Source organism: Furipterus horrens, unplaced genomic scaffold (genome assembly GCF_987537825.1).
Source record: "Furipterus horrens unplaced genomic scaffold, mFurHor1.1.pri manual_scaffold_6, whole genome shotgun sequence".
NCBI classification, from domain to species: domain Eukaryota; kingdom Metazoa; phylum Chordata; class Mammalia; order Chiroptera; family Furipteridae; genus Furipterus; species Furipterus horrens.
In genome coordinates this window covers 87152111-87175528 of record NW_028327176.1, presented here as the reverse complement: position 1 = coordinate 87175528, position 23418 = coordinate 87152111, and the positions used below count along the sequence as shown (strand labels likewise).

Below are 23418 nucleotides of genomic sequence, written 5' to 3'. Positions count from 1 at the left end.
GAGCAAAGGGAAAATAATTGGGACTACTATAACAACATAATCAATAAAATATACTATTTTTTAAAAAAGGTTATTTTGGCAGGAATAGCCAGGACAGAACACGTCCAAGGTTGCTAGGCTCCATATCTCCCGTGAGAATCAGCAGGAGCCTGACTTTGGCTTCTTGAGACTCAAAGACCTGGGCAGGAGGAAGCAGTTGGCCAAGGCAGGTCTGTTAGTTTCATGCAAGGAAGAAGGGAGGAGATGTGTAAACCAGTTGAAAGCCTTTATTAGGGAAGTCCGAGCAGGCAGGCTGAATCTAGAGTGACTGCAGCCTGAGCAGAAACAGAGGGGGTGGTTTTAAGGGGTGGGGGAGTTGGCAGGACTTTCAAAAGTCCAGATGGGGCTAGTGATAGGGGAGTAGGCTCTGAGAACAGGGAAGTTGCTAAAATTTTGTCAGCAGAAAAAGGTATCTTTGTTAAACAGGATAACTAGGGCATAGACAATTACTGGCATCAGCAGTTACTGGGGGGCAGCATATTAATGGGGGGCTTGCTAATACTAGACCTGAATTCCCGGAACCCAGGTTTTATGCCTAGGAAGGTCAAGTGCTATATCCTATCCAAATGAGAGATAATATGGCCCCTCTGCTTTCCCACTCTCTGCCCCCAAAGAGAAAAGGATTGATGCTGGAAAGCCAAAGCATAATAAATTTTCATGGGTGGCCTTCAGGTGCTGTATGATCCAGCTCCTGCCTCCTCCTCTTCATCCCCAGCTTATCCAAACACCCCACCCCACCCCACCCCACCCCACCTGTGGGTTCTATCCACACCACACTGACCTGTCAGTTTCTAGAACATGGCCAAGCTCTTTCCTGTCCCGACAATTTCTGCCCACGATGTCCCTTGAAGAGAAATGGTGTCCTTTGACACAGCAGTCCACGGTCCCCTTACATGCTCTACTTTCCCTGCTGAAGGGGTGGGAGGGGTGAGGGACCTATTCCCATGTCTAGCAGGTGCTCAGGCAATGCTCTTGGTGGGTGACTCTAATCCAGCCTTCAGGGCCAGCACATTTGCAGAGCCTGGGTGTTGTTTGGTCAGCCCTGGGGCCTGGGCTGCTTCCCACAAGGGAGTACCCTCCTCCAGGCTGAGCATCTTCAAGGGGTGCTTCTCCCAGAGGCAGGGCTCACCATCCTCAGCAAGCACCTGAATTCTGTTCCTTCCTGTCCCTTCTCCCAAATGCACCTCCTTCGCCTCCCCCCACCTTCATCACCACCAACTGCAAAATTTCAGCTGAAAGCATAAAAGACAGGTGCTTGTCTTTGACTTTATTAAAAAGGAAAAAACAAAACGAAACAGAAAAACAATGAAGAGACAAATCCTAGGAAATCAGGTGGGGGAAAAACCAACCCTGCGTTCTGGGAAGATGTTAAATCAACAAACTGAGATGCCAGGGATGAAAGTGGGCCTGCCGGGTGGAGCCTGTCACTCCGCACTCTGACAATGACAGTAGTGATGGCAAGGGGGACGCAGGCAGTGCCAGGCTGAGGCTTGACGTCAGCACCCCCATCCTGCTGGCTCCTGAGCACCTCCTGCCTGTGGCTCTCCTTGGCCCCTGGGCCCTCCTCGTCTCCATCTCCAGCTTAGACAGTATGGGTTGGGGAGGTTCTCTTAGCTCTGCCCCTCCCCACCACCAACTGCACTGAAGGCCCCCACACCCAACCGCCTAGTGGCGCTGTGATATTGAGATTTGCATACACTTGGCCTGCCCCCTTTCTGGCACAGAGGTCCTAAAATCATCTTTTGTTATAATATTTTATTTGATCTTTTGTCCTTGGTTCCTGAAACCACTCCAGAGCCATAAAGGTGAAAGAAATGTCTTGTTTTCTTAACAAGCTCCTTTCAACCTGAGTTTATGTTAATGAGGTGACTTTTGGAAAGCACCTAAGGGTGGGCTGGTTGCCAGGGGAACCAAACACATGATTGGAGGGTTAAAACTTTCAACCCACTCTGCCTCCCAGGAAAGGGAGAAAGGCCAGAGATTGAGTTCAATTGCCAATGGTAAATGATTTAATCAATCATGCCTATGTAATAAAGGCTCCATTAAAAAAATAAAAATAAAAACAGGGTTCAGAGAGCTTCTGGGTTGGTGAGTACATCCACATACAAGGAGGGTGGTACATCCCAACTCATTAAAAACTGAAGCTCCTGAGATCTCCACACTTCCAGACCCCCCACCTTATACACCCCTTCATCTGGCCATTCCTCTGTATTCTTTATAATATTCCTTATAATAAACTCGTAAACATAAGTGAATGCCTCTCTGAGTTCTGTGAGCCACTCTAGCTAATTCATCAAACCTTAGGAAGGGGCTGTGGGAACCTCCAATTTACAGTCAGCCAGTCAGAAGCACCTGCACTCGTGGCTGGCATCTGAAGTTGGGAAAGGGGAGGGGAGTCTTGAGGGACTGAGCCCTTAAGCCATGGGATCTGATCTCCAGGTAGAGAGTGTCAAAATTAAGTTTAATTATAGAACATCCAGCTGGTGCTGCAGAATTGATTGGTGGTATTGGACAAAAACTTACCTATGCTGAGATGGCCTCAGCAAGAGGTTGTGGCCTTCTGGACTCTCTAGGGCCAGGCAGTAGTGTGTGGGTTCTTGACTTCATTTAGGAAAGATTTGGGTCCAGGTGATTATGAGAGTATGTTTATTAAAGGTGGAGACAGTGAAACAAGGAAGGACTTTGCATAGAAGAAGCAACAGGAGAGCCTCGGCTGGGCTGCCTTAGCTCACTGGGAAGTCAGAGAAAATGGGGCTTTGGGGACAGGTTCAGGGGGTTCACCTGGGATGAGCTGCTGCTGCCCATAGCTCCCCTGGTGGCAAGTCTTCTATGGTCCCTTAGAGTTTGGGAGATGTCTACCTGTGGAGGAAGAAGAAGGCAGAGGGGAACGCATGAGCACGCTCCCCAGAGGGAGAGTTCAAGCTGTGTGTTCTGTCATGAGGGTTTTTATCTCTCTTGCAGGGGGGAATCTTCTGAATATCTGAATATCTGAATATTTCAGCAGAATATTCACCAGTTCTCCAGATGTGCCCTGTCAGGGTCATGGCTTGCACTGATTGGTCAGCACCAGAGCAAGGGAGGTCTTTAGTCATTGCAGCTGGTCCTGGTGTCACCCACCTGGTTTTGCTGCTTTTCTGGGCCTGGAGCTGAAATACAACCAAGACCTAGATGTTATCTCTTGGGAGGTGACCTTCTGTATCTGGCTGTAAATTGCTCAGCAAGTCTGAGCTATCCGTCTCAGCTTCCCCATTCTACTTGCCAAGGAATTTTCCTACCTTCTTATTACCTTTCCTCATTCCTGTTCTCCTCTGTCCTGGAGAGAGTTTAACCTCAAGGAGATGGGCTGCATTTCTGTTTCCAGGGCACATACACTCAGTCCCCTCATCATATGACCATGAGTTTACTGGACACAGGATGGTTCCAAGTGGGTTAAGTTCTCAGGAGAAATGAAAGAGAGAGTGTCTGGCATCTATGGAGAGGGACCTAGCAGATGTAGCTGCTCGAGACTAGGCTGTGAGATGGGATGGGGAAGGGAACAAAGGATGTTGTTCCCAGAAACCCAGAGGAGCAGCCAGTGAGATGCAGCAGGAGCCAGTGGGGGGCAGGGTAGGTATCCTTCCCTGGAACCTGAGCTGGACTCAGGCCTAAAGGGTTCACACAGAACCTTGGTCCAAAGCTTGTGAGTTGGAGGGAAAGGCCTGTTGCCCACCCAGAGAGTTGGCACGACACCCAGACTCTAATCCCCTAATGAGCCATCTCATCCCCATGCAGCATCTCTGCATCTGGGTCTGTGGGAGCCTGGCCTCGCTAAGCAGCAGTGCATCTTTTAGGACAAAGTAGGGCCTCCTCCTTGGCTCGGTGCTGACATTGTCGTCATGAGTTTTGAGGGGAAATAATGATGAGACAAATTGGATTCTCCCCTCCCATATGGGCCTGTCAAGGCCAGAGACTGAGGGAAGGAGGGCTGGGTATGGCTGCTGGCCAGCTCTTCATTTCGGGGCCCCTCTTTCTTGAGAGTTAATAGTGGGCCCACCCACAGCAGGAAAGCCTGGGAGCCAGTCCACACTCCTCACCATCCTCCCGCATCTCGTTCTCTGAGCTCCTGGAAGGGCCACCCAAACCCCTCGCCACTGAGCACCCCTGAATGAGGGGTAGTCACCCCAGAGATGCAGCAGGAGTTTTGCTGTCCTTAAGGGAAAGGGAAATATGTCCAAGTCAATTTGTTTAACTTATTCAGCCCTCCAAGTTCCAAAGTGGAGCCTGGCTAACGGGGCAGGCTGGGGCCATCAGCACCATGGACAGCGATTCCGGGCCGAAGCTGCCACTGGCGCCTGCAGGCTAGAAAATGGGAAGTGGGTGGTGTTCGGCCTAAAAACCCCCACTCTGGAGGCCCTGAGAGCATGTCCTTTTGCTGCAGCTTGAAGGGACACTGGATAAGGGGAGAAGGAATGTCGCCGCCAGGCCCAGTTACCTGGTGATCAACCATTCTCCGTGCCCTGCATGGGACGGCAATTACAGCAAGAATTTAAAGCTGTAGCATCACTTCAAATCCAATAACATGGCTGGCCTGGAATGTGTTTTTAGTCTCTGGGAAGGGTGGAGGTGGGGTGTGGGGGTTGCTCAGTGCACAGGGACAGGGCAACTAGGAAAGAGAAAGAAGCAGAAAGGGAGAATTGGTAGCACAAGAAGGAAGGTTTCTGAGGCTCGCATGACTTCCCACCACACAGCCAGAGTTTGCTCACCAACCCCCTCAAGCCCTCCTGATGCTCTGGTCTAAGGAATTTCTCTCCCCTGGAGCCCTCCTGAGCTGCTGTTATCTCACGGTGCGCAGCGCTGTGTCCGCCACCAGAGCAGGCGCTCCTGCAGGCAAGAGCTGTGCTGTGTCGTCAGGGCCCACCCCACCCAGTGCCTGACACAGAGCAACACTGGGCAGGTGATTGTTGACTGCTCACTGACTAGTTCTTTGGCTGAAGCTTTTAACAGTCCCACTCTTGCCCCTCATTACCACCCCACAACCCGGCTCAGCGACCCTAAAAAGAGAGTCATAAAACTCAGGATCTTCAGGAGCCTGTGTGTTAAACACAAAGGACGTCTCGCCATTTCCCCTTTTGTTTCCAGTGTCTGAAAGGAGCTCATGCACATCCCTTCATGTAAAAGCTCTGACTTTGCTTCTTACTTCTAAGGGACCAGAGAATTTCTAATTTACTGAAATGACGTTAACCCTTTTCACATCAAATAAAGCCCTCCTGCAGGTAATCTTCCTGTCACAAGCGACTGCCTTGATGTGACTTGGCATGAGGGGGAATACTCAGTTCCCTTTCATTTTCCATTCTCCTTAGTAAAATCCTAAACCAGGAGGATTCAAGTCTGATTGGAGCTGTTCTGGCAACTTATGCCTCCTGTCCCTTGGGAGCTTACATGTGACTATTTTAAATAAATTCCCTCTTTTTCTCTCTCTCTCTCTTTCTCCTTTTTACAAAGAACAACCACAAATCTTCTCTGAGAAAAGGTTTTCTTTGGTGTGGAATTCAGTTCTCACAGTCAAACATGCTTAAGATGAGCCCTGGGTGAATAATGATTAAATGAATTATCTCTGTGATTGGCTCCTGCCTGACACCTGGGGTGTTCTCACGAAGTCTTGCAGTGTTTGGGGCTGCAGTTTTCTAATAACTTGGTTGCTCTTTTAAGAAAAGTATTAGTCAAGGAGTGGAAAAGGAAAAAGAAGGGTGGATGCTGCCAGGAGAGAGTAGGGTGAGCTCTAACACTTCTTTGCAGCTGCCTGGAGCTCTCTGCTTGCTTTACATGTAGGTGAGAGTCACCAAGGTTTGCCGCTGCTGGGGCTGCTCTCTCCAAATGCACCTTACCCATGTCTGAATCCACCAGTGTGAACACAAGCTTGTGCCTCTGGCTCACCCTACTATCCCAATTGAGATTGTGGGACCTGGCCATTTGGCCACAGGGTCCAGGACCTCAGGAGCATGCTCACTGCGGTGGCAGACCAGGTCTCTGCTCAGACAGACACTGGTGAAGGGGCTGGGGCTGGGAATGGCCCCTGAGCAGCAAACAAAACCTCCTTGATTCCTAGGTGAATTCCTCCTCTGCTGCCCTTAACTTGCCCAGACCCCAGCTAGCCACCCAGACCTAGCCCTGGGCCACAGAGGAAACAGAATCTCTTTCTTTTCCTGTCACTCACCTCCAGAGTGGGCTGGTGGGAGGGAGGCCTGGGCATCTCAGAGGCAGAGACTGCATGTGGCTCGCTGCTCCCGTTAGCATCCTCTGGCAGCGCCCCCAAATCCAAAAGTCATCAGCCTAGCAGATGTGGGAAAGTCAATGGCCAAGCTTCGCTGATACATGGAGGAGAAAGCGTTTGGACAGCTGGCTCCCTTCACCTGAATCTACCCCGGATTGGACTGACATCTGAAACCACTTTGGCTCCCATCCACACAGCATAAAACCTTGACCAAGACTTCTCTGTTTCTTAACACGAAAGAACAAAGTTTTCTCAACCACAGACTTCCTAATAATTTATGAAAATGTGTCAGCCACCCCCACCTCCTTGTTCTAGCACCTGGTGTCCTCAGATCACAGGTGAAGAGAAAGGAGAGGCATTGGCTTATAAGGGGCCAAAGCCATCTGCTTTCTCTTCACAAACATATATCATCTCCATAAAAATATAAATACATATATTTAAAATTCCATTAAAAGGGAACCCTGCATCTCAGAAGGAGCAATAAAAACAAATCCTATTGAAGTATAGCCACAGACCAAGCACTTAGCACCCACATCCTGCTCCTGGAAAAAAAGTTATGTGACCCCTTCTGAAAGTTTTATAGCACTAGCTTTTGTGACAAACCCCCATAAATAGAAAGGTAACCCAGAAGCAAGTTGGTGACTGGGACATTTCGAGGAGTATATTAACCCCCTGGGGAAATATTGACCGGGAAGTCAGCAGGAATGCTGTTGTAAAACTCAGCCTAGTCCCCAAGTTCCGTGCACACTGTCAATAGCCCATGAGGCCGAACCAAAAAGGAAACCATTTTATTGGATTGTTTCAGGTCCAGCTTGTCCGTGAGCATTGAATGGACTCAACAGGAAATCGGAGATGCAGGAATGCCAATTCGAGTAGCAGATGTAACACACAAACAAGAAGCTCAACTAATTGGAAATCAGTTCTGGGTGGACTCTCTGTGTTTGCGTGTTTTCTTTCCACTTGCCCGATTCCTGGGCCAGGGGCTCTTGGGATACGGCAGTGTCTGCTGTGTGTCACTTCTCAACACGTCATTTGTGAGTTCTGAAAAAGGAACCTGAGCCACAGAAGGAAAAGAATGAAAACACTCCATAGGTCGCCGAAGCCTGTGTCCCCTGGGCCAAGACACAGCTGTAGCCTAAAACACCTCTCAGGGCTTTGCTTGCCCTAGTTTTAAATGCCATCACCATCACCTAGAATTTTTTATCATGAGCCCAGTTGCAGGCCTCCAGTTCTGTGAGGGACATCAAGGACATGAAACCTCAGCAGAGCAACAGCTATCCACCCCTCCCCCACTGCCCGTGCACCTGAGAAGCTGGGTTCTTCGCCTCTCTTTGGCCTTTGCTTCACGCCAGCATCGCTATTTAATTCTTACCTTTAGAAACCTTCTGTTTTTCAATTTTACACCTTGAGCTTTGGCACTCCTAGAACTCCCTGACTCACCTCTCAACTCTGTCTCATTCTACAGCCATCCTGTCCCTTTGGGGGAACCATCAGGACCAGAGCAGTGTGTAAGGCCCTGTGCCTCCCTCAGGAGCCCCCAGTTCCAGCTTTCCTTCTTGGCTGGCCCCTCCCTGCCACCCACATCCTAGGGGCCTCGATGACATCTGTCTAGCAGCTCACCTGGCCATTTCCAGCTTGTACTTCGAAGCTCCTGACATCTTGCATTAGGTCTCTGTCCTGCCTGGTGTTTGCTATATCCCCTAGTTTGGTATCATCTGCAAATTTCATTGCCACGCCATTGCCTCCCTGCTCTGGGCCATTAATGAAGATGTTATGGCCGTACCCCACAAACAATGTTTTCAAGGTCACAGGGGAGGAGAGCTAACCTGCTAATTAAAACCTCTGCTCATCATGGGGAAAGAGGCATCAAGTGCCCCTGTGTGGTTTGAATCATTCCCTCTGAGTTTTGTGAACTTTCTTTCCCAGACCTGGGTTAGGTTTTCTGCTCCCACTGCCTCGGCTGCTGCACATGCGTGGCGGTTCCATTTGAAGAATGAAGACCATCAGAGCATACCTTTCTTTTATTTTTGTTCAATTTGTAGCAGGAGAAATAGCCACTAATTGAGCATTTGTAGGGAGAGACAGTGTATACAGTCAAGAAGAAGTAGTCGTGATTAGGCTTGCTGTCTGCCCATCTCTCCATTTCTGAAGTGCTACCCGTGACTGTGGAAAATACACGTGGAGGACCAGGGCACCTGACAGAGAGGGGAGAAAAGACATGTCCTTGGTGAGATGGTTCCAAAAGGTCTGACCCACAAGATCTGCAGCCCAGAGGGGCACTAGGAGAGGCCCCTTTGTCTCTGCTACCACTGTCTGTAACCACGCAGCACACCGTGAGCCCTATAAGATATAGTCCGCTCTGCATTACAAGGAGTAACCCATTGTGAACCAACGCTGACTTGCCTGCCTTCCACACCAAACTGCCAATGTCAAGTGCCAATCAGGAGTACTGAACCACAGGAAAGATCCAGGATAATGTTATTCATGCCCAGAAAAATGATCCTGGCTATTTACTACTTCTAGCACTTCCCTTCTCCCATCTCTCATGGCAGGCCTGTCTCCTAATCATTTCTCAGACAGACTGTCTTGAAGATGTCTCTGGACACCAGATTGGCCCACCTGAGGCAGGGCACCGGTCCCAGAGTGCTGGTACAGAGGGGAGCAAGGAGTGGCCTCACAATCCCCCTGGTGCTTGGTGGATGGTCCAGCCCACCATCTGCTGTCCTCCTGGGTCCAGGTCTGGACTCTCCAAGCCTAAGAACACACAAGAATAACCAGTGTTTGTCCCAGCTGCTCAGCGCAGACTCGTTATGCTCAGACACCTTGCTGGGGGATGGCTCAGGGCAAGAAGGGCAGGTTTGTAGAATTTGTGCCAGGCCATGTTAAGGGTCTTCTCCAGCTGTAGACATCTATGTGCTCACACAGCAAACGCTGAGAGGCAGAAAGAAGCACAGTGGATCCTGAAGCCAGACTCTTCAGTCCAAATAATGGCCCTGACATGTGAGAAGCTGTATGATCTTATACCAATCCTTTCGCCTCAGTTTTCCCACTTGAAAAATGGGATAATAGCCACACCAACCTCATAGGATTGTTGTGAGATTTTTAAAAGCTGACATGTGTCATGTCTGGCTGTCATTTACTACATCTTGAACACCATCCATATTCCAGACACTGCCGAGGTCAGGAGTCAGCAAACTTTTTCTATGAGATCCAGCTAATAAATATTTTTGGCTTTGTGGACCTTCGTATCTCTGTCACAACTCTTCAGTTCTGCTGTTGTTGCCCAAAAGCAGCCACAGACAATGCACATGAATGAGAATGTTCTAATGAAGTCTTATCTATGGACACAGAAATTTGAATTTCATCTAAATTCATGTCACTTTATATTATTATTCTTTTGATTTTTTGAATTATTTAAAAATGTAAAAACTACTCTTAGCTGTCAAGCTACATCAAGATGAGTGGTGGGCTGGATTTGGCCCTTGTGTCCTGACACAGGAGCCATGGTGCAGACGGAGCCTCCCCAGGCCTGAGAAGCAGGGGCTCCTTCATTGGCCTCATGCTGCCTTGACCCCACTAAGGTCTGTGACCTCGTCTTAAAAGCCCTTTTTGAAATGGAGTGTATATGCAGACTCCAATCAGGCCAAGGTTAAGAGATGGCAACTCAGTTCCAAGCTCTGGCATTTCAAGCTCTAATTCCTTTGAGATAAATGCAACCCAGCACACTGGAGGAGTCTAACCTCTCATCGGGAGTGGAATACAGAGACCATGTGGCCAGGAAGCATTGATGAGCTGGGAACTTAGAGGTTATCTGGGTCGGGTTTGAAGCACTGCAAACCTTTCTTCCTTTCAGAGGGGAAAAGCCAGAGCAGGACTGAAGGGCGACAGGGGAGAGGTTCCTGGGCAAGGAGCAGTCCCCAGCTGGATGTTTGGGCAGCCTGTCTGGAAGGCCAATGAGGTGCACCTGGGGACGGGCCTCTGCCTGCCCAGGCCCTCGGGACTTCACATCAGTCTGTCCCAGCTACCTCCCTTGGTTTCTCAGCCTCGCCTCTCCCTGCTCCACCGTTTGCACCAGCATGACACTTTTGTCACAGCACCCTCTTAAGGCACCATGAGGATCCCAGATTTCCTCCGCCACCATCAAATTTAAGTGTTTCCCTTGGTTTCTAAGCTCCCACATGCAGACCCCAGACTGACCCTTCCCCAACCCACACAGGGGACCTCTTGTGACACCTTCTCCCTGTGCCATCCTCTACACATGTGGGTGACCCACTCCCTCTCCCTGCCACTCCTGGCCACATCCAGCCTTGACTCTTGTATGAAGAGACCTCGTAGAGGGTCATAGATGAGCGATTTAATTGTGCTTCAGTTTTCTAATCTGCAAATGGGAGGAAATAAGAGCAGCCCTCATGAGGTGGCTGAAGTTTAATTAGATCACACATGTCAAGCATTTCCAGAGACCCCAGTGGAAATAGCACGGTCAGCAGCAGCAAGCCTGACCCACTCCAGAATGTGTTCACCTCTTCCCTCTTTGAATCTTTAAATTCACCATTAGAATTACATAATTACCACAACACATTTCCCGGATGGGAGTCCTATCTCTCCATTTAGGCTACAGACTTGTGGAGCCTCTGGTGCTCCACAGTCCTGGGTTTGGACTGTCCTTTTCTTTTCATTAATTGATTGAAATGCTGCCATGTGCTCCTGAGCCCTTTCTTTTAGAAGGGGCTTCAGGGGAAAGACTGGAGAGAGTTGTCTTCCTAACATGGCACTCTGACAGGCGAACAGAGAATGTGATCACCAGAGCTAGCCTGAAGATGTGCAACAACATCATATATTTAAGTAACCAAAAAAAAGGGCTTTCATTAAAATGACCCTCAGCTTGGAGTCGTGAGTGGACAGGAGAGTGCCGTGTGGTGGGGGCTGGTCTCCACCGAACCCCGACTGTGGCTTGAGGAAGAGCCTTCCAGGAAACCCCACAGTCCACAACATTGCAGGCCCTGCCGTTGTTTCTACGAGCTCCAAGAATGCAGGCTCCCCACCCAGAGCCCCCAAAGGTGTGGCCAAAGGTTAATGGGCTCCAAAGGGGAGACTGGAGGCATATAAAGGCCAGCCAGACCCAGAGGCCAAGCAGAGACTCCGCCAGGCCCATACAGACCACGATCACACTGTGAGTAGCCATGGAAGGAAGGGACGGGGGTGAGCAGGAACCCCAGGGCAGGACAGTGGTGAGCTGGCCAGCTCCTATGCCCCTCTGCCTCCTTCAAATACCTGGCTAGGTGTGAGACTGAGCACCCCAAGCTGATTCTCGGGGAGCAGGTTAAAGGTGCACATAGGAAGCAGAAGCAGGGCTGCCCTGAGGTGCGGAGGCCAGGTGAGGGGCAGGTGGGTGCGATTCCTGCCAACAGAGAGGCTGTTTGGGGTCAGGGGTGCCACCGACTGCCAGCCAGAAACCCAAGGCAGAGCTCAGCAGGAACACAGGACACCACGTGACACGGAGGCTTTGGTCTGGAAAGTTAAGGGGAAAGGCTGGTTTCTAGGGACGACAGGCCTGGCACTGCTGTGGAGGGGGCGGGGGGAGACAGGCACCCCCTGGTCCAGAGCTGAGCACCAGAAGGCAGAGCCCAGCCCTGGGGACGGAATGAGGAGTGGGGACGGAATGAGGAGTCGGCACTCAGCGTGCGGTGGAAAACTCTCCCCGTCTGCGCTCCCAGAACGCAAATGAATGTAGGTGACATGGATCTTGCCTTTTTTCATTTCAAGTTTTTATTGATTCTTATGGAGTGAATTAAATGCCAACACTAGAATGAAAAGGGATCTATAGCATCTCCGTGCGTGAAGAAAATGGGACACCATAAATGCGACACATCCGTCTCCTCTGGGAGGGACAGGGACCCAGAGACTACAGAGCAGGACAGGAACAGAAGGGAGGGACCGTGATTCAGAGCTGCCCACCCCTACCTGTTCTCTCACCTCTCAAGATCCCCCAAGGGGAGGGGTCTTCGGTGGGTGATGGTGCCTCCCACCCTCCTGGGATCTGTATGCAGCTGGTGTGGGAGGCTTTGGCTGTCTGAGCGCTGGTGTGCTTGCTCATAGCATTTTATCAAGAGGAGGGGAGAGAGCAGGACAGAGCAACGGAGTAGCAGGAAGGCAGGGGGAGTGCCCTGCTGAGTGTAGGTGGCTGCAGGTGACTGAGGAGCCAAGTCCTGGCAAAGGCAGGACACCAGCCTTGGAAGATTCTGTCCAAAGGGAGAGAGGGTGGTGCCTGCAGAAGCCTGGAGGCCAGCTCAGGCAGGACACTCCTATTAAACAGAATCCTGTGGGAGGCCAGGTGGACCCCTGGAAACTCATTATCTGAAACCCTATCATCATCCCATGGGGTCCTGCAGCAGAGGCTGCTCTGGTCTCCTCTCCCTGCCCTGGAGGCTGGCCCCTCGGCTCTGCAGGCCACCCAGCATCGGAATGTTGGTGCCCAGGTTACACTCAGCAGGCCGGCCCCCTGCAATGCCCTTCTCTGCCTTCTGTGACCGAAGGCAGCATGCGGTGGGGGACTGGGAAAAGCACCAGGCCTCAGAAGGCCAGGCTCCCAGCTCCCCACTGCCTTTGAATGAGCCCCTCCACCTGCCCAGCTCACACCTGCACCCAGATGGACATGAGGATTGGGGGGGGGGGGCTAGGAATGGGACTCCTTGCACCAATGTAAGGAATCATCCGAGGCTGGCACCCAGCAGACCACACCCTCCTCCCCGTAGGCCTCTCCTCCCCTTGGCCAAAGCCCAGCTGGCTGACCCCTTCCTCAGGCCCCTGCACTCCTGCAGCCACCATGCCCACCTGCTCCCTGCCAGGTCTCTACAGCCCACCCAGACAGAGCTACTTCGTGAGAGCCACTTCCCCCTCACACCTCCCCAGGTCTCATGGCTCGCTTAGGTGCAGGGTTGGGGCTTGCAGGGAGGAGGTGCCCCCTATTGTTTCTTCATGGCAGTGAACAGGCAGTTAGTTTCACAGGAGCTAGGGAGGGGCTTGTTCCAGAGCCAGTACTGGCCCCAGAGAACTGAGTGGGGACCCCACTCTCAGCCCCTGGACACTGCTCCATCTGGCTCTGCCTGCACATGGCAGAGGATCTCGGTCCTTTCCCCTTTAGACCTGTTGTCTTGGCCTGGTGCTCCCAAGTAGAGTTGGGGTCATCTGGGCCTAGGCGCAACCTGTTCAACATCCTAACTGGCTCAGGGAGCAGGGCGGGTTCCCTGGTATTGGGGCATAGTTCTGTTACTAATCTAGGAGTTTTTTCTCCGAGGGACAAGGTCCCTCCCACTTCAGGAGCCTAGCTGACCTCAGCAGACCTCACCTATGACAAAGAGAAGGGCCCACAAGTGGAGTGATTCTTCCCGGTGTGTGGCAGAGGCCGGGCACTTCTTCTGGTCAGCTCCCATGGCTCTGGGGCAGAGAGGGGGCTCTGAGCTCATTTAGTGAAGCCCCACTCCAGGCCCATTTCCAGAGAGGCTAAGCAGCTTGCCCAAGCTCACACAGGCAGGCGGGGCATGGACCAGAGCTGCTCCAGGGAAGCAGTCCCTCACTGCCCCAGTCTGATGACAGGAGCTCCTCCTTGTTCAGCTTCAGGATGGTGTCCTCTAAGGCCGTGTCTGCCCTGCTGGTGATCCATGTCGCTGCTCTGCTGGCCTCCCAGACAGAAGCCTTCGTTCCCATCTTCACCTACAGCGAGGTTCAGAGGATGCAGGTGAGAAATTTCCTCTGCCCCCTCCCCAGCATGGCTCGGTGACCACAGCCATGCTCAGCACTGAAGAGGTGTCAGTTTTTCTAAGGCACAAGTGTCTCTTCAGTAAACCTGCATTAAATCAACTATGCCAGTGACACCGAGGACAGCATGAAGGACCTCAGACTCCAGCCGTCTCCCTGGCTTCCTCCGCTCCCTCACCAGCACCACTCAAAGATGTCGGTGGAGTGACACCTTTTCCCACTCCTGCTCATCCTTCCAAGGAAATTTTCAATTAATAAGTCAATACATATTTGCTGAGTACTGGCTGAGAGGCCAGACATACAAGGAAATCTAAGAAGGCTCAGGAGCCAAGCACAAACACACAAAAAATTCACCAACAATAGAAGACAAAAGGGACATGTCACAAGGCAGGGGATGATTAATTGCCCAACAAGTGATGCTGTTGGTAAGTGCTGAGTTCAGAGGAGGAGAAATTGCTGTGGGCTGGTGCCTGTTCAGAAGCCTACAGGGAAAAGGTGGCGCCTGAGCCCTAGGAGAGCAGGAGGGGGACTGGTGGGGGCAAGTTCCAGGTAGTAGTGGCAAAGACTCCTTCTGTTCAGAGCCCAGGAGGAAACAAGGCAGGCCTAAGGACAGCTGGACTGCTGGGCCCGCCTCCCTGTGACTGTTACTTTAGACACAGGGTTCCTGAGTATCTGTGCTGACACTGGTTTCTCTTCGGCCCGAGGAGATGAAGAAATGGAACTTCCACATCCCACCAGTCGGAGACCAAGGCTCCAATAGGGACAAGCACCTGAGTCAGTTCTCTGAGAGGTCGCGTGGCCCTGTGGTCCACTTCTGTATCTACACCCTCTGTCGAGGACAGGCATCCCTTGCAGAGGCCAGGCTGGACCCAGATCCCTTCTTCAGGGACAGACATAGAAACTGATGGAGGACCCCAAACACACCTTTCTCCACTCTGCTCCCTCTCCAGAAAAGACAACCTACTGTTCTAGAATTGTCATGTCTCAGGGCAGGCCCAGATCTGAATCCCAAGAGTGTCATTAGAGAAGCCAAAGCACAGGGGTACGTCTGATCTGAGTGCTCCAAGACTGGCTAGCGGGATGCTGGGCAAGATTTGGGGCTGGACAGAAAAAGTCTAACTCAATGGAACATAAACTAGCAAAATGGCAACCAAAGGACATTTTGCATTAATCTGCTCTGTGGTTTTGCTCCCTGTAATTGCCAGGCTCCGCGATTTTTATGAAGAAGCTGCAAACTCCTTCCTCCATAATTCGTTTCCCTGTCTTGCCTCTTATAAATCACCTCCCAGGGACTCGTTTCTGGGCCACCCCATGGTGCCCTTGCAGGCTAGGCTGTCTTACCACCTTTTTTTATAGGCTCTCTGCTAAGAAAATCACATTTTCACACTTAATATGCATGAAGGGCAGCCATTATTTTCAACATTTTACCTTAATTAACAGTAACAACCTGGGTGCAATGTTTGAACTTCAATGAAACAGATTCCTCTTCACGTTGACCTGTTACTGGGCAACTCTAGGACCATTTGTAGGCCATGGGGTGTCTGTGACACCTCGCTCAGGAGGCACTTGGGGAGAAGGGGGTTTTGTGGCCTGAGGGGAGCTCAGGCCACTTGGCACCCTGGGCAGAAACAGACAAGGGCCATCTGGGAGGAGAGCAGGTTTTGTGTGATTTTATGCTCTGCCCCCAGGAAAAGGAGCAGAACAAAGGGCAAAAGAAATCCCTGAGTGAACAGCGGAGGTCTGAAGAGGTGGGCCCTCTGGACCTCATGGAACCCACAGAGGAAAAAGAAGACCTCATTATCAAGGTGAGCAGACAAGTAGACAATGAAGATAAATGTGGTGTGGGTTCCCCTGGCCAGCCACAGAAGGTGCTAGGGAACAACAGTGAGCCAAACATTCAGGCAATGAGCTCCATTCTAGGAAGGAGAGACAGACACCAACTGTAAGACAATAAACCATTTTAAGGCACCAAATAAGGAGGTATTATAGAGAGTGACAGGGTGAGATTTGGGGGCACTGCTTTGGATGGGGCATCAGAGAAGGCCCCTTGGAGGAGGGGACGTTGGATTTGAAACCTAAACGATGAGAAGGAGCCCCTCCCTGTGAAGAGTTAGAGCTAGAACATCCCAGAAGAAGGAACAGTGAGTACCATGGCCCTGCTCAGGAAGCACCTGGTGGGTTTGAGTTCCTCAAGGCCATGGTGCCCTGAGAGAGGGCAACAGGTTAGTGGAGTTTGGTGGGCCAGAGGCCACTGGGGAGTCCAAGCAGGGGATTCACTGGGTCTGGTGTAAAAAGATCTGGGCAGCACGAGGGAAGGCAGGAAACTAGTCAGGAGGCAGGTGCAGTCCTTGGTCTGGAGAGAGCTGATCAGCATGCAGTTCCTCTCCCTAGACGGGAACCCAGGAAGCAGTAACAACGTGAAGGCTCAGGATCCAGGACCTTCAGCAACACGTTAGAATGCACAGATTGTCTGGGCTGGAGAAAGCCTCGAGGGTCTCTGTAATTTTATAATCATGCATCCAGGCAATGAATACACCAGAGCCCTGCTACGTGTGTGGCCCAGTTCTAGGTCCTAGAGATAAGAGTGGTGAACAAAACTGACAGATCTGCTGCCCTCCTGGCACTCACACTCTGGTGGGGAAACCAGAAACAGATGCCAGAAGGACAGGCAACATATCACAAGCAGGATAATAAGCAAACCTCATAGTATGGTGGTTAGTGATGTGTGCTATGGAGGAACATAGAGTGGGGAAAGCACACGTGGTTGGTTGAAATTTTAAATGGGGTGATCAGAGCAGGCTCTGTGATTAGATGGTAGCAGTGCAAAGACCTGAAGAGAATGAGGGAGTGAACCAAAAGAATGTTTGGGGGAAGAGCATTCCAGGCAGAAGGAAGAGCAGGGCAAAGGCCCTGAGGCAGAAGCAGGCCCTATGCATTCAGGGAACAATGAGGAGACCAGAGTGGCTGGAAGAGAGGGAGTCAGGAGAGAGTGGGAGGTGAGGCCAGAATATAGACTTCATAGGCCATTCTCTGGACTTGGCTTTCACTCTGCTGACTGGGAGCCTTTGGGGGCTTTGAGCAGAGAGGGGACATGATCTGGTTCACATTTTAAAAGTCTTCCCAGCTTCTGTGTTGAGAACAGGCTGAAGAGGCAAAGGCAGAATTAGGGAGTCCACTCAAGAGGCTGTGGCAGTATCCAGGAGAGAGTGGTTCAGCCCAGATGGTCATGGCGGAGGCAGAACAGATTCTGGAAATATTTTGGAGTTAGAAGCCTATGGGATCTGTTGAAAGAATAAATACATGATATGAAAAAAGAGAAAACTGACTTCAAGGTTTTTGGGCAGAACACCTGAGATGGTGAAGCCTGTGGCTGGCTGCAGGTTAAGAGGAGGATCAGGAGGCCAGACTGGACCTGTGAACTGTGAGATGCCTGTTGGGCATCTGGGTGGAGACATTGCTCAGGGAGGTGGGCAGACACAAGTCAGGACTCCAGGAGTGGTTAGGGCTGGAGACATAATGTGAGAGTCATCAGCAATCAGACAGAATTTCAATCCAGGACGGGGTGAGATCGTTAAGTGGGCGTGGGTAGATGGAGAAGGGAGAGGCCCCAGGATGAACATGAGGTACTTCCCTGCAGAGGTGCCTGGGGGGGAGACTGAGGGCCTTGCCAAGGTCACACTGTGGTCAGGGCAGGACCGAGCTGGACTCCATGCCTCCCGTCTCCCCCTGAATGTTGGCCAGTGATCTTCCCGCCCCCTTGGGTTGCCACAGCATGCTGTCCATCAACAGTGAGGTCAGCCATGTGGCCCAGAGGGGGGTTCGGTGCTGTCGCTGCACTGGGTGGCAGGTTCCTTAGGCTCTTGAAGAGGGAACTGGGAGTGAGTCATTCAGCTGATAAAGGGGAAGCTGGCTCTGAACTGCCCTCTTCCATGCGTCAGAGGCAGAGTTAAGGCACCCACTGAGGTTTCCATGGTACAGGTTATGTCCAATGTAACATCTCAGGAAGCTTTTGGGGTGAGGCACCTCTCATCCCCTACCCATCTCCCTACAACTATGATACGCAGGCCAGGTGGACCCTTATGGATCATCCAGTCCAGCCTCCTCGTTCTACAGTGAGGAAACTGAGGCCCAGAGGTAGGCGTAACCACAGCAAGGGAATGGCACAGGCCGAGCTGGGACCCAGAGCCCCACAGGAGCACACCTACTGTTGCCTTTCAGGCATCCGGAGCCCATTTCCCAGCCCCAAGGAGCCCAGTGGAAGGTCGGGGCTGGTTTGGCAGCAAGATCATTGAACCAGGAAGCTCTGAGGGTGACAGCAAGATCAGTCAGCGCCCCTGGCTCTGCTGCAACAACCTCTCTTGGTGGCGAGCCTCCAGACAGGTCCTCTAGGGTCTCACTTGTGTCCCCACAGGGCTAGTGCAAGTACAGCTTGGTGGTCACTGGCATCCACCCTGAGGACAGGCCCCCTGGGTGTAGTGTTTTCTTCCTTGCTATTTAGTGCCTGTGTGGCCTCGAGCAAGTTATTCAACCTCTTTGCCCTCAGTTTTCTCATCTGCAAAATGGGGGCACTAATGGTCTCTACATCATAGGGTTATTGAGAAGCTTAATAATATACTAAGGCACTTAGGATGATACCTGGCATGGGGTGGTATATCCTTCCGGAGAAAGGGGAGGTGAGTGTCCTGCCCATGTGAAATGCCAGGTGGCTTCCTGACAACCCCACCCCTCCTGGCCCAGCTTCTCTACCAGAGGAGGTTTGTTCCGGGGTCTCAGTGACTTCCACCATCCAGCCCCCTGGGAGGGGGTGCCCAAATTTCCAGCAGGCCCTGGAAGCCCTGGTGGGTCCCAGAGGATTGGGCAGGGTGGGGCCAGCCGAGTGGCGCGGCTCCTGCAGGGCAGTCAGGGGTTAATGGCACTCTCCCTGCCTCTCCCTTCCTGTTAACGCTGCCTCCTTTCACAGCTGACTGCTCCCGTGGAGATTGGAATGAGGATGAACTCCAGGCAGCTGGAAAAGTACCGTGTTGCCATAAAAGAGCTGCTGAGTGAGGTGCTGCTGCCTCCCCAGGACGGTGTAGCAAGAGAGCGGGTGGGCATCACTGCACAGGGCCTGACCTCTGCCCACACGCATCAGTATTCCAGGAGCAAGCAGTCTGAACGGGGGTTTGGGGATGGCGATTTGTTTCTCCGCTTTGCACCTGAGAATGGGAAGCTGTTTCCTCCCACAACTGTGCCCTTCCCTCCAGTCTCCAAGCCTAATCCTGGAGCCGGGTAGGCCTGCATGGCTGCTGGGGCTCGAGAAGCTCAGCTTCCAGCCAGGGGCATCTCCAGGCCCTGCCTGGTTGCCTTAGGCCCGTGTCCCAAACACCTTTCTGGCAGAGGACTACAACAAATGACAGCCCACGACACGCCCCTACTCCAAACATGTTCATTCCCTCCCCAAACACCACTGAGGCTGGTAATTTCTCTGAAGAAGAAAGTGCAGTCTGGCCAAAGCCAGCATTTTTTTCATCATTCTGCAAATTGAAGTCCTGAGCCCCTTTTGGCCTTGCCCAGTTAAGGGTCTGCCTGAGTTACTTGCGCAAACCTAGGCTGACAGCCACTAATTACTTCTCAGTCCCCAGGAGAGGAGAAAGGCAAGGAGGAAGTGTCCAAGGTGGAGAAACAAGGGAGGTTAAATGACTTGCCCCAGGCTACAGAGAAAGGTAGAGACAGAGCTTCCAGAAGCCTGGCAAAACCTGCCCCTCCTGGGTGCCCCTCCTCCCTGGGACCTGCAGGCAGGTTTAGAAGGTGGTTTCATAAGCTCATAGCCGGCCTGCTGACACTACTGAGCTGCAAACCTTTGCTTTTCTCCAACAGCCAAATGACAGCCCACTCCACACCTGGGAGAAGGTGGCTGGTGGCCGAAAATGAGAGCCCCCGCTCACCCAGGGAGGACCCAGAAGGCTGCATGCCCCGGCAGTGGGCCTGGAAGAAAAACACCCTCTCTCAAGCAAATCCCACTCCAGCAAATAAAACGTGAAATATACAGAAATGACTCTTATTTAATATCTTAATTTCCAAAGGTCAAACTGAGATCAGACCATAATGGGAAAAATAAAGTTCAGAGGGAGTTTGGCCATAAATGGTGCATACATTTGCAACACATGCACCTTTTCTAAGTTCTAGGTCCAAATATTAATTTAGGCCACAGAATTGGAAGATCTGCATTGGCCGTTCTGTGAAAGGTGAGGAAACTGAGACCCAGAGAAATAGCAATTTTTCCCTCATGCTGAGTCAGTGGCTGAGCAAGGACTGGAGTTAGGTGTCCTGAATCCTGGTGCATTTTCTGTTTACCAACAAGCTCGAGGTCTGAAGGGCCAGAGGGTTTAAAGGCCTGTGCACTCACCCCCTTGCTGAGTAACTTCCCGCTAGCCTTTAAATTCAATGGACCTTTGTGAAAATGGGGTGTGGTACCCGCCTCGTGATGAGGGCGTGGAGGCACCAGCAAAGAGCAAATCACTATCATTATTATCACCCTGTAACTACATGCTCCAGCATCTGCAGCAAAATCATACAGCCAACCCACTTATTCCTGCCTTCTAAACAAAACTGGATGGGCCATTTCATTCTAATTTAACTTTACATTAATGAATGTTCATTTATTTATAAGCTAGGGCCATACAGGAACCACAGATTACCAACAACAAGGCACAGTACCCATTTCCATATTTCCACCCACCCCCACCCGTGGAGGGGTTTAGCCAGATAGTAGTTACTGGAACAAGAAGACTCCAACCCTTACAAAGAACGCTCCCCTGGGGCGCTCTGAATGCTCCCAAGGAACACCCAAACCCCACTCTGCACGTTTGCACAGTTGCTCCAATGCACGTACTGTACTATGAAACCCAAGCACAGCTACAGGGTCTAGGGAAATGCTGCCAAGATGCCTTAAGGTAACAAATGGAGCCAGCGCCGCAGCAAGGCAGGTGGGAGAGAAAGGAGGAAGAGACACGGAAACCTGCAAAGCCTGCAACTGGAAGGAAAGACTCCTGGCCCTTCCGAGTTCCATGCCAGTCACTGTGTTATCTGTAATGCACTCCAAGAAGCAGGAAAACAAAATGCTCATTGTCTCTTCTCATGTGGAAAACACAGATTTCATGTTGTTTCTTCACCCTCTGCTCAGATCTGCACCTACAGTGAGACCACCTACCCCGTCACCAGCAGGGGTGCCTGCTGAGGGATTTTCTTTAGGATCTTGGGGCTGCAAAGCAGCCTTGGAATAGGAACGAAGCAGGGAATTGAGACCCCTACTCGATTTCTTCCCAGGTAGTCTGCATCTCTTTTTAATGGGAATCAGATCAGCAAGCACAGCCCTTGAGAAGCGTGAGGGTGATGTTTGTTCTTGGGAACAGCTCTGTTCAAAGCTCAGTGCTACAGCTGCATGTCCGCGATCCTCACCGAGTGGCCTCTGATGTGTTACCAGGTAGTGAGCTGCAGCAGGACCCTGCCACTGCTGGCATCTGTACGCACTGTAACCCGGGCCCTATTTAGATGTCAGCTCCGTTCTTTTCTCCTTTTCCTCCTCCCGCCACTGTTCTCACAATTGGCGCAAATAAATTCTTTTCCTCCAACAAGTTCCTCCAGTTTCTAGGACAGCAGACTGGATTGCTCACGGGACCTGCATAGCCCTGGAAGAAATTAAAATTGGGGGAAGGTTGGGGAGAATTCTGTGAGCTGCGCCAAGAGAAAATGCCATGTTTTCACAAAACAGAAGAAAGGAGACACACTCTTGGTGAAAGTGCTAGAATACCTGGACCAGGACCCAGCCAGGACCAGACGGGGAGGGAGCCCAGAGGAACCAGTCGGTGAGGACAACGGGGCTCTTCCTCGCATCTGGCTGAGGTTTATCCAGCAGAATCTGCAAGACTCTGGAGATACCTGGCAGTTACGGACAGCTACAGATTACCCTGTCTTTGCATGGAATGCACTGTCCATGTAACAGGACCACGGGTAATTACAGGGCAACCTGAACCTAGGTACACAAAACGGAGATGATGAGGTATTTTCTCTGTAACCACATCGGTGTGATTTTATAATTACTGAGCTACATGAATTGGCAGTGGAATTGAATAGTTAAAAGCAAAGAGTAATTGCCTGGTATCTGTACTCTGTAATTTAGTATAATCTAATCATGGACAAAGTCCAAAAGAAACTGTTTGAAAGCATTACATTTTTCTTCACACATAATTCGTTTTTGACACTGGGGGATGTATTCAATGCCTGTTAAGGAACACTTACCCACAGATATCAAGGTATGAGAGTGGCCAAAAGAGTGAGTTTTGTTTCACTGTCACCTGAAAAGCAGGCAACAAAACTGCCCGTTAAACCCATTCTAGCATTTCTCTGTGGCTCTCTTTGCCCCTTCATTGACTAGAGAGATGGAAAGGGTCCATCTCTTCCACATGGCATTGAGATGAGGCAACAAGATGTTGGGCAGTGCTGGGCCATTCCAGTCCAAACTGGAGCCCCAAATGGCACCCACATTGTCCTATCTTTTCAACCACACTCCCAGTGCCCCCATCACAGTATGATGCCACCCAGATGCGGTTTGAAGGAAGCCCAGAATAGCTGAGGGACACACGAGGTTGGGAACAAGGTAGATCAAGGACAAGTCTATGGTCCCTGAGCATCTCTAAGGACCTGTTAAATGTGTTGTGCAGAGCCTTGCAGGAGGAGGAGGAGAATGGAACCCACTAAAAGATTCATGGCTGTTATTCTTACAAGACTCTACTGAGACGGGAGGTCAGCAGGATGGCAGGCAGCGTGGCAGCCCTCTGGGAACCCAGAGAGCCCTCCGAGCAGCCCCTTGCCACAACTAAATGTGTGGATGTGGTTACTAAGTAGATTTAGACACTAGAGCTTGTTTTTCCTCTTTTGCCTTTAATAAATCAGGAAGACTGACCACAGCCTGAGCTGCTCACCTTTAAGAAAAATCACAACACAGTGATGAGAAAGGAGGGCACGTTGGGGCAGCCATTGACTTTGCAGTATTTCCCTTTTCTTTAAATATGGACAGGCCCAGCTGAGGAACCATGGTGAAGATACAGAAAGGTAGACTCAGAGAAGGCCCACAGGGGCTCATGGGCAGCCCCCTGACAGGGCAGGGGTGGCAAGGAAGCAAAACACAAGAAAGGCTGACAAACTGACGGAGCCCACACTGGGTACCACCGCCGGAGTGGCTCTAGTTCAGTATGTATTTTTAAATCACCCTGAGATGCATTGTGATAAAATAGACAACAACTCTGCAAAATGCTGTGACTAACTTTGTTTAAGCATCAGTTTCAAGCCCTCTTAGAATGCACAGGGCCAGTGCCGGTGCCGAAAGGCTCATTCTT

The 23418-nt window shown here is 51.2% G+C and overlaps 1 protein-coding gene across 2 annotated transcripts; it reads left to right on the top strand.

Annotated features, from left to right (window-relative positions):
• The first annotated feature begins 11403 nt into the window (after positions 1–11403).
• Positions 11404–20067, top strand: MLN (motilin). Of its 2 annotated transcripts, none has more exons than XM_090280406.1 (5): positions 11404–11459; positions 13901–14024; positions 15733–15849; positions 19005–19091; positions 19901–20067. In XM_090280406.1, exons 2-5 carry the CDS (start codon positions 13908–13910, stop codon positions 19952–19954), a joined length of 375 nt encoding a protein of 124 aa, XP_090136532.1. In that variant the 5' UTR covers positions 11404–11459; positions 13901–13907; the 3' UTR covers positions 19955–20067. The 2 variants fall into 2 exon arrangements, with proteins under 2 accessions (XP_090136532.1, XP_090136531.1); XM_090280405.1 differs by having other exon boundaries at positions 19005–19130.
• Positions 20068–23418: the final 3351 nt, after the last annotated feature.

What these genes read in the sequence shown, in the direction of transcription:
- MLN (XM_090280405.1), top strand. Translation starts at nt 13,908, where the DNA reads ATGGTGTCCTCTAAGGCCGTGTCTGCCCTGCTGGTGATCCATGTCGCT. An exon ending in AAGAAGACCTCATTATCAAG is followed by an intron (nt 15,850 to 19,004) that starts GTGAGCAGACAA and finishes CTCCTTTCACAG; the next exon opens with CTGACTGCTCCCGTGGAGAT. An exon ending in ACGGTGTAGCAAGAGAGCGG is followed by an intron (nt 19,131 to 19,900) that starts GTGGGCATCACT and finishes TTTCTCCAACAG; the next exon opens with CCAAATGACAGCCCACTCCA.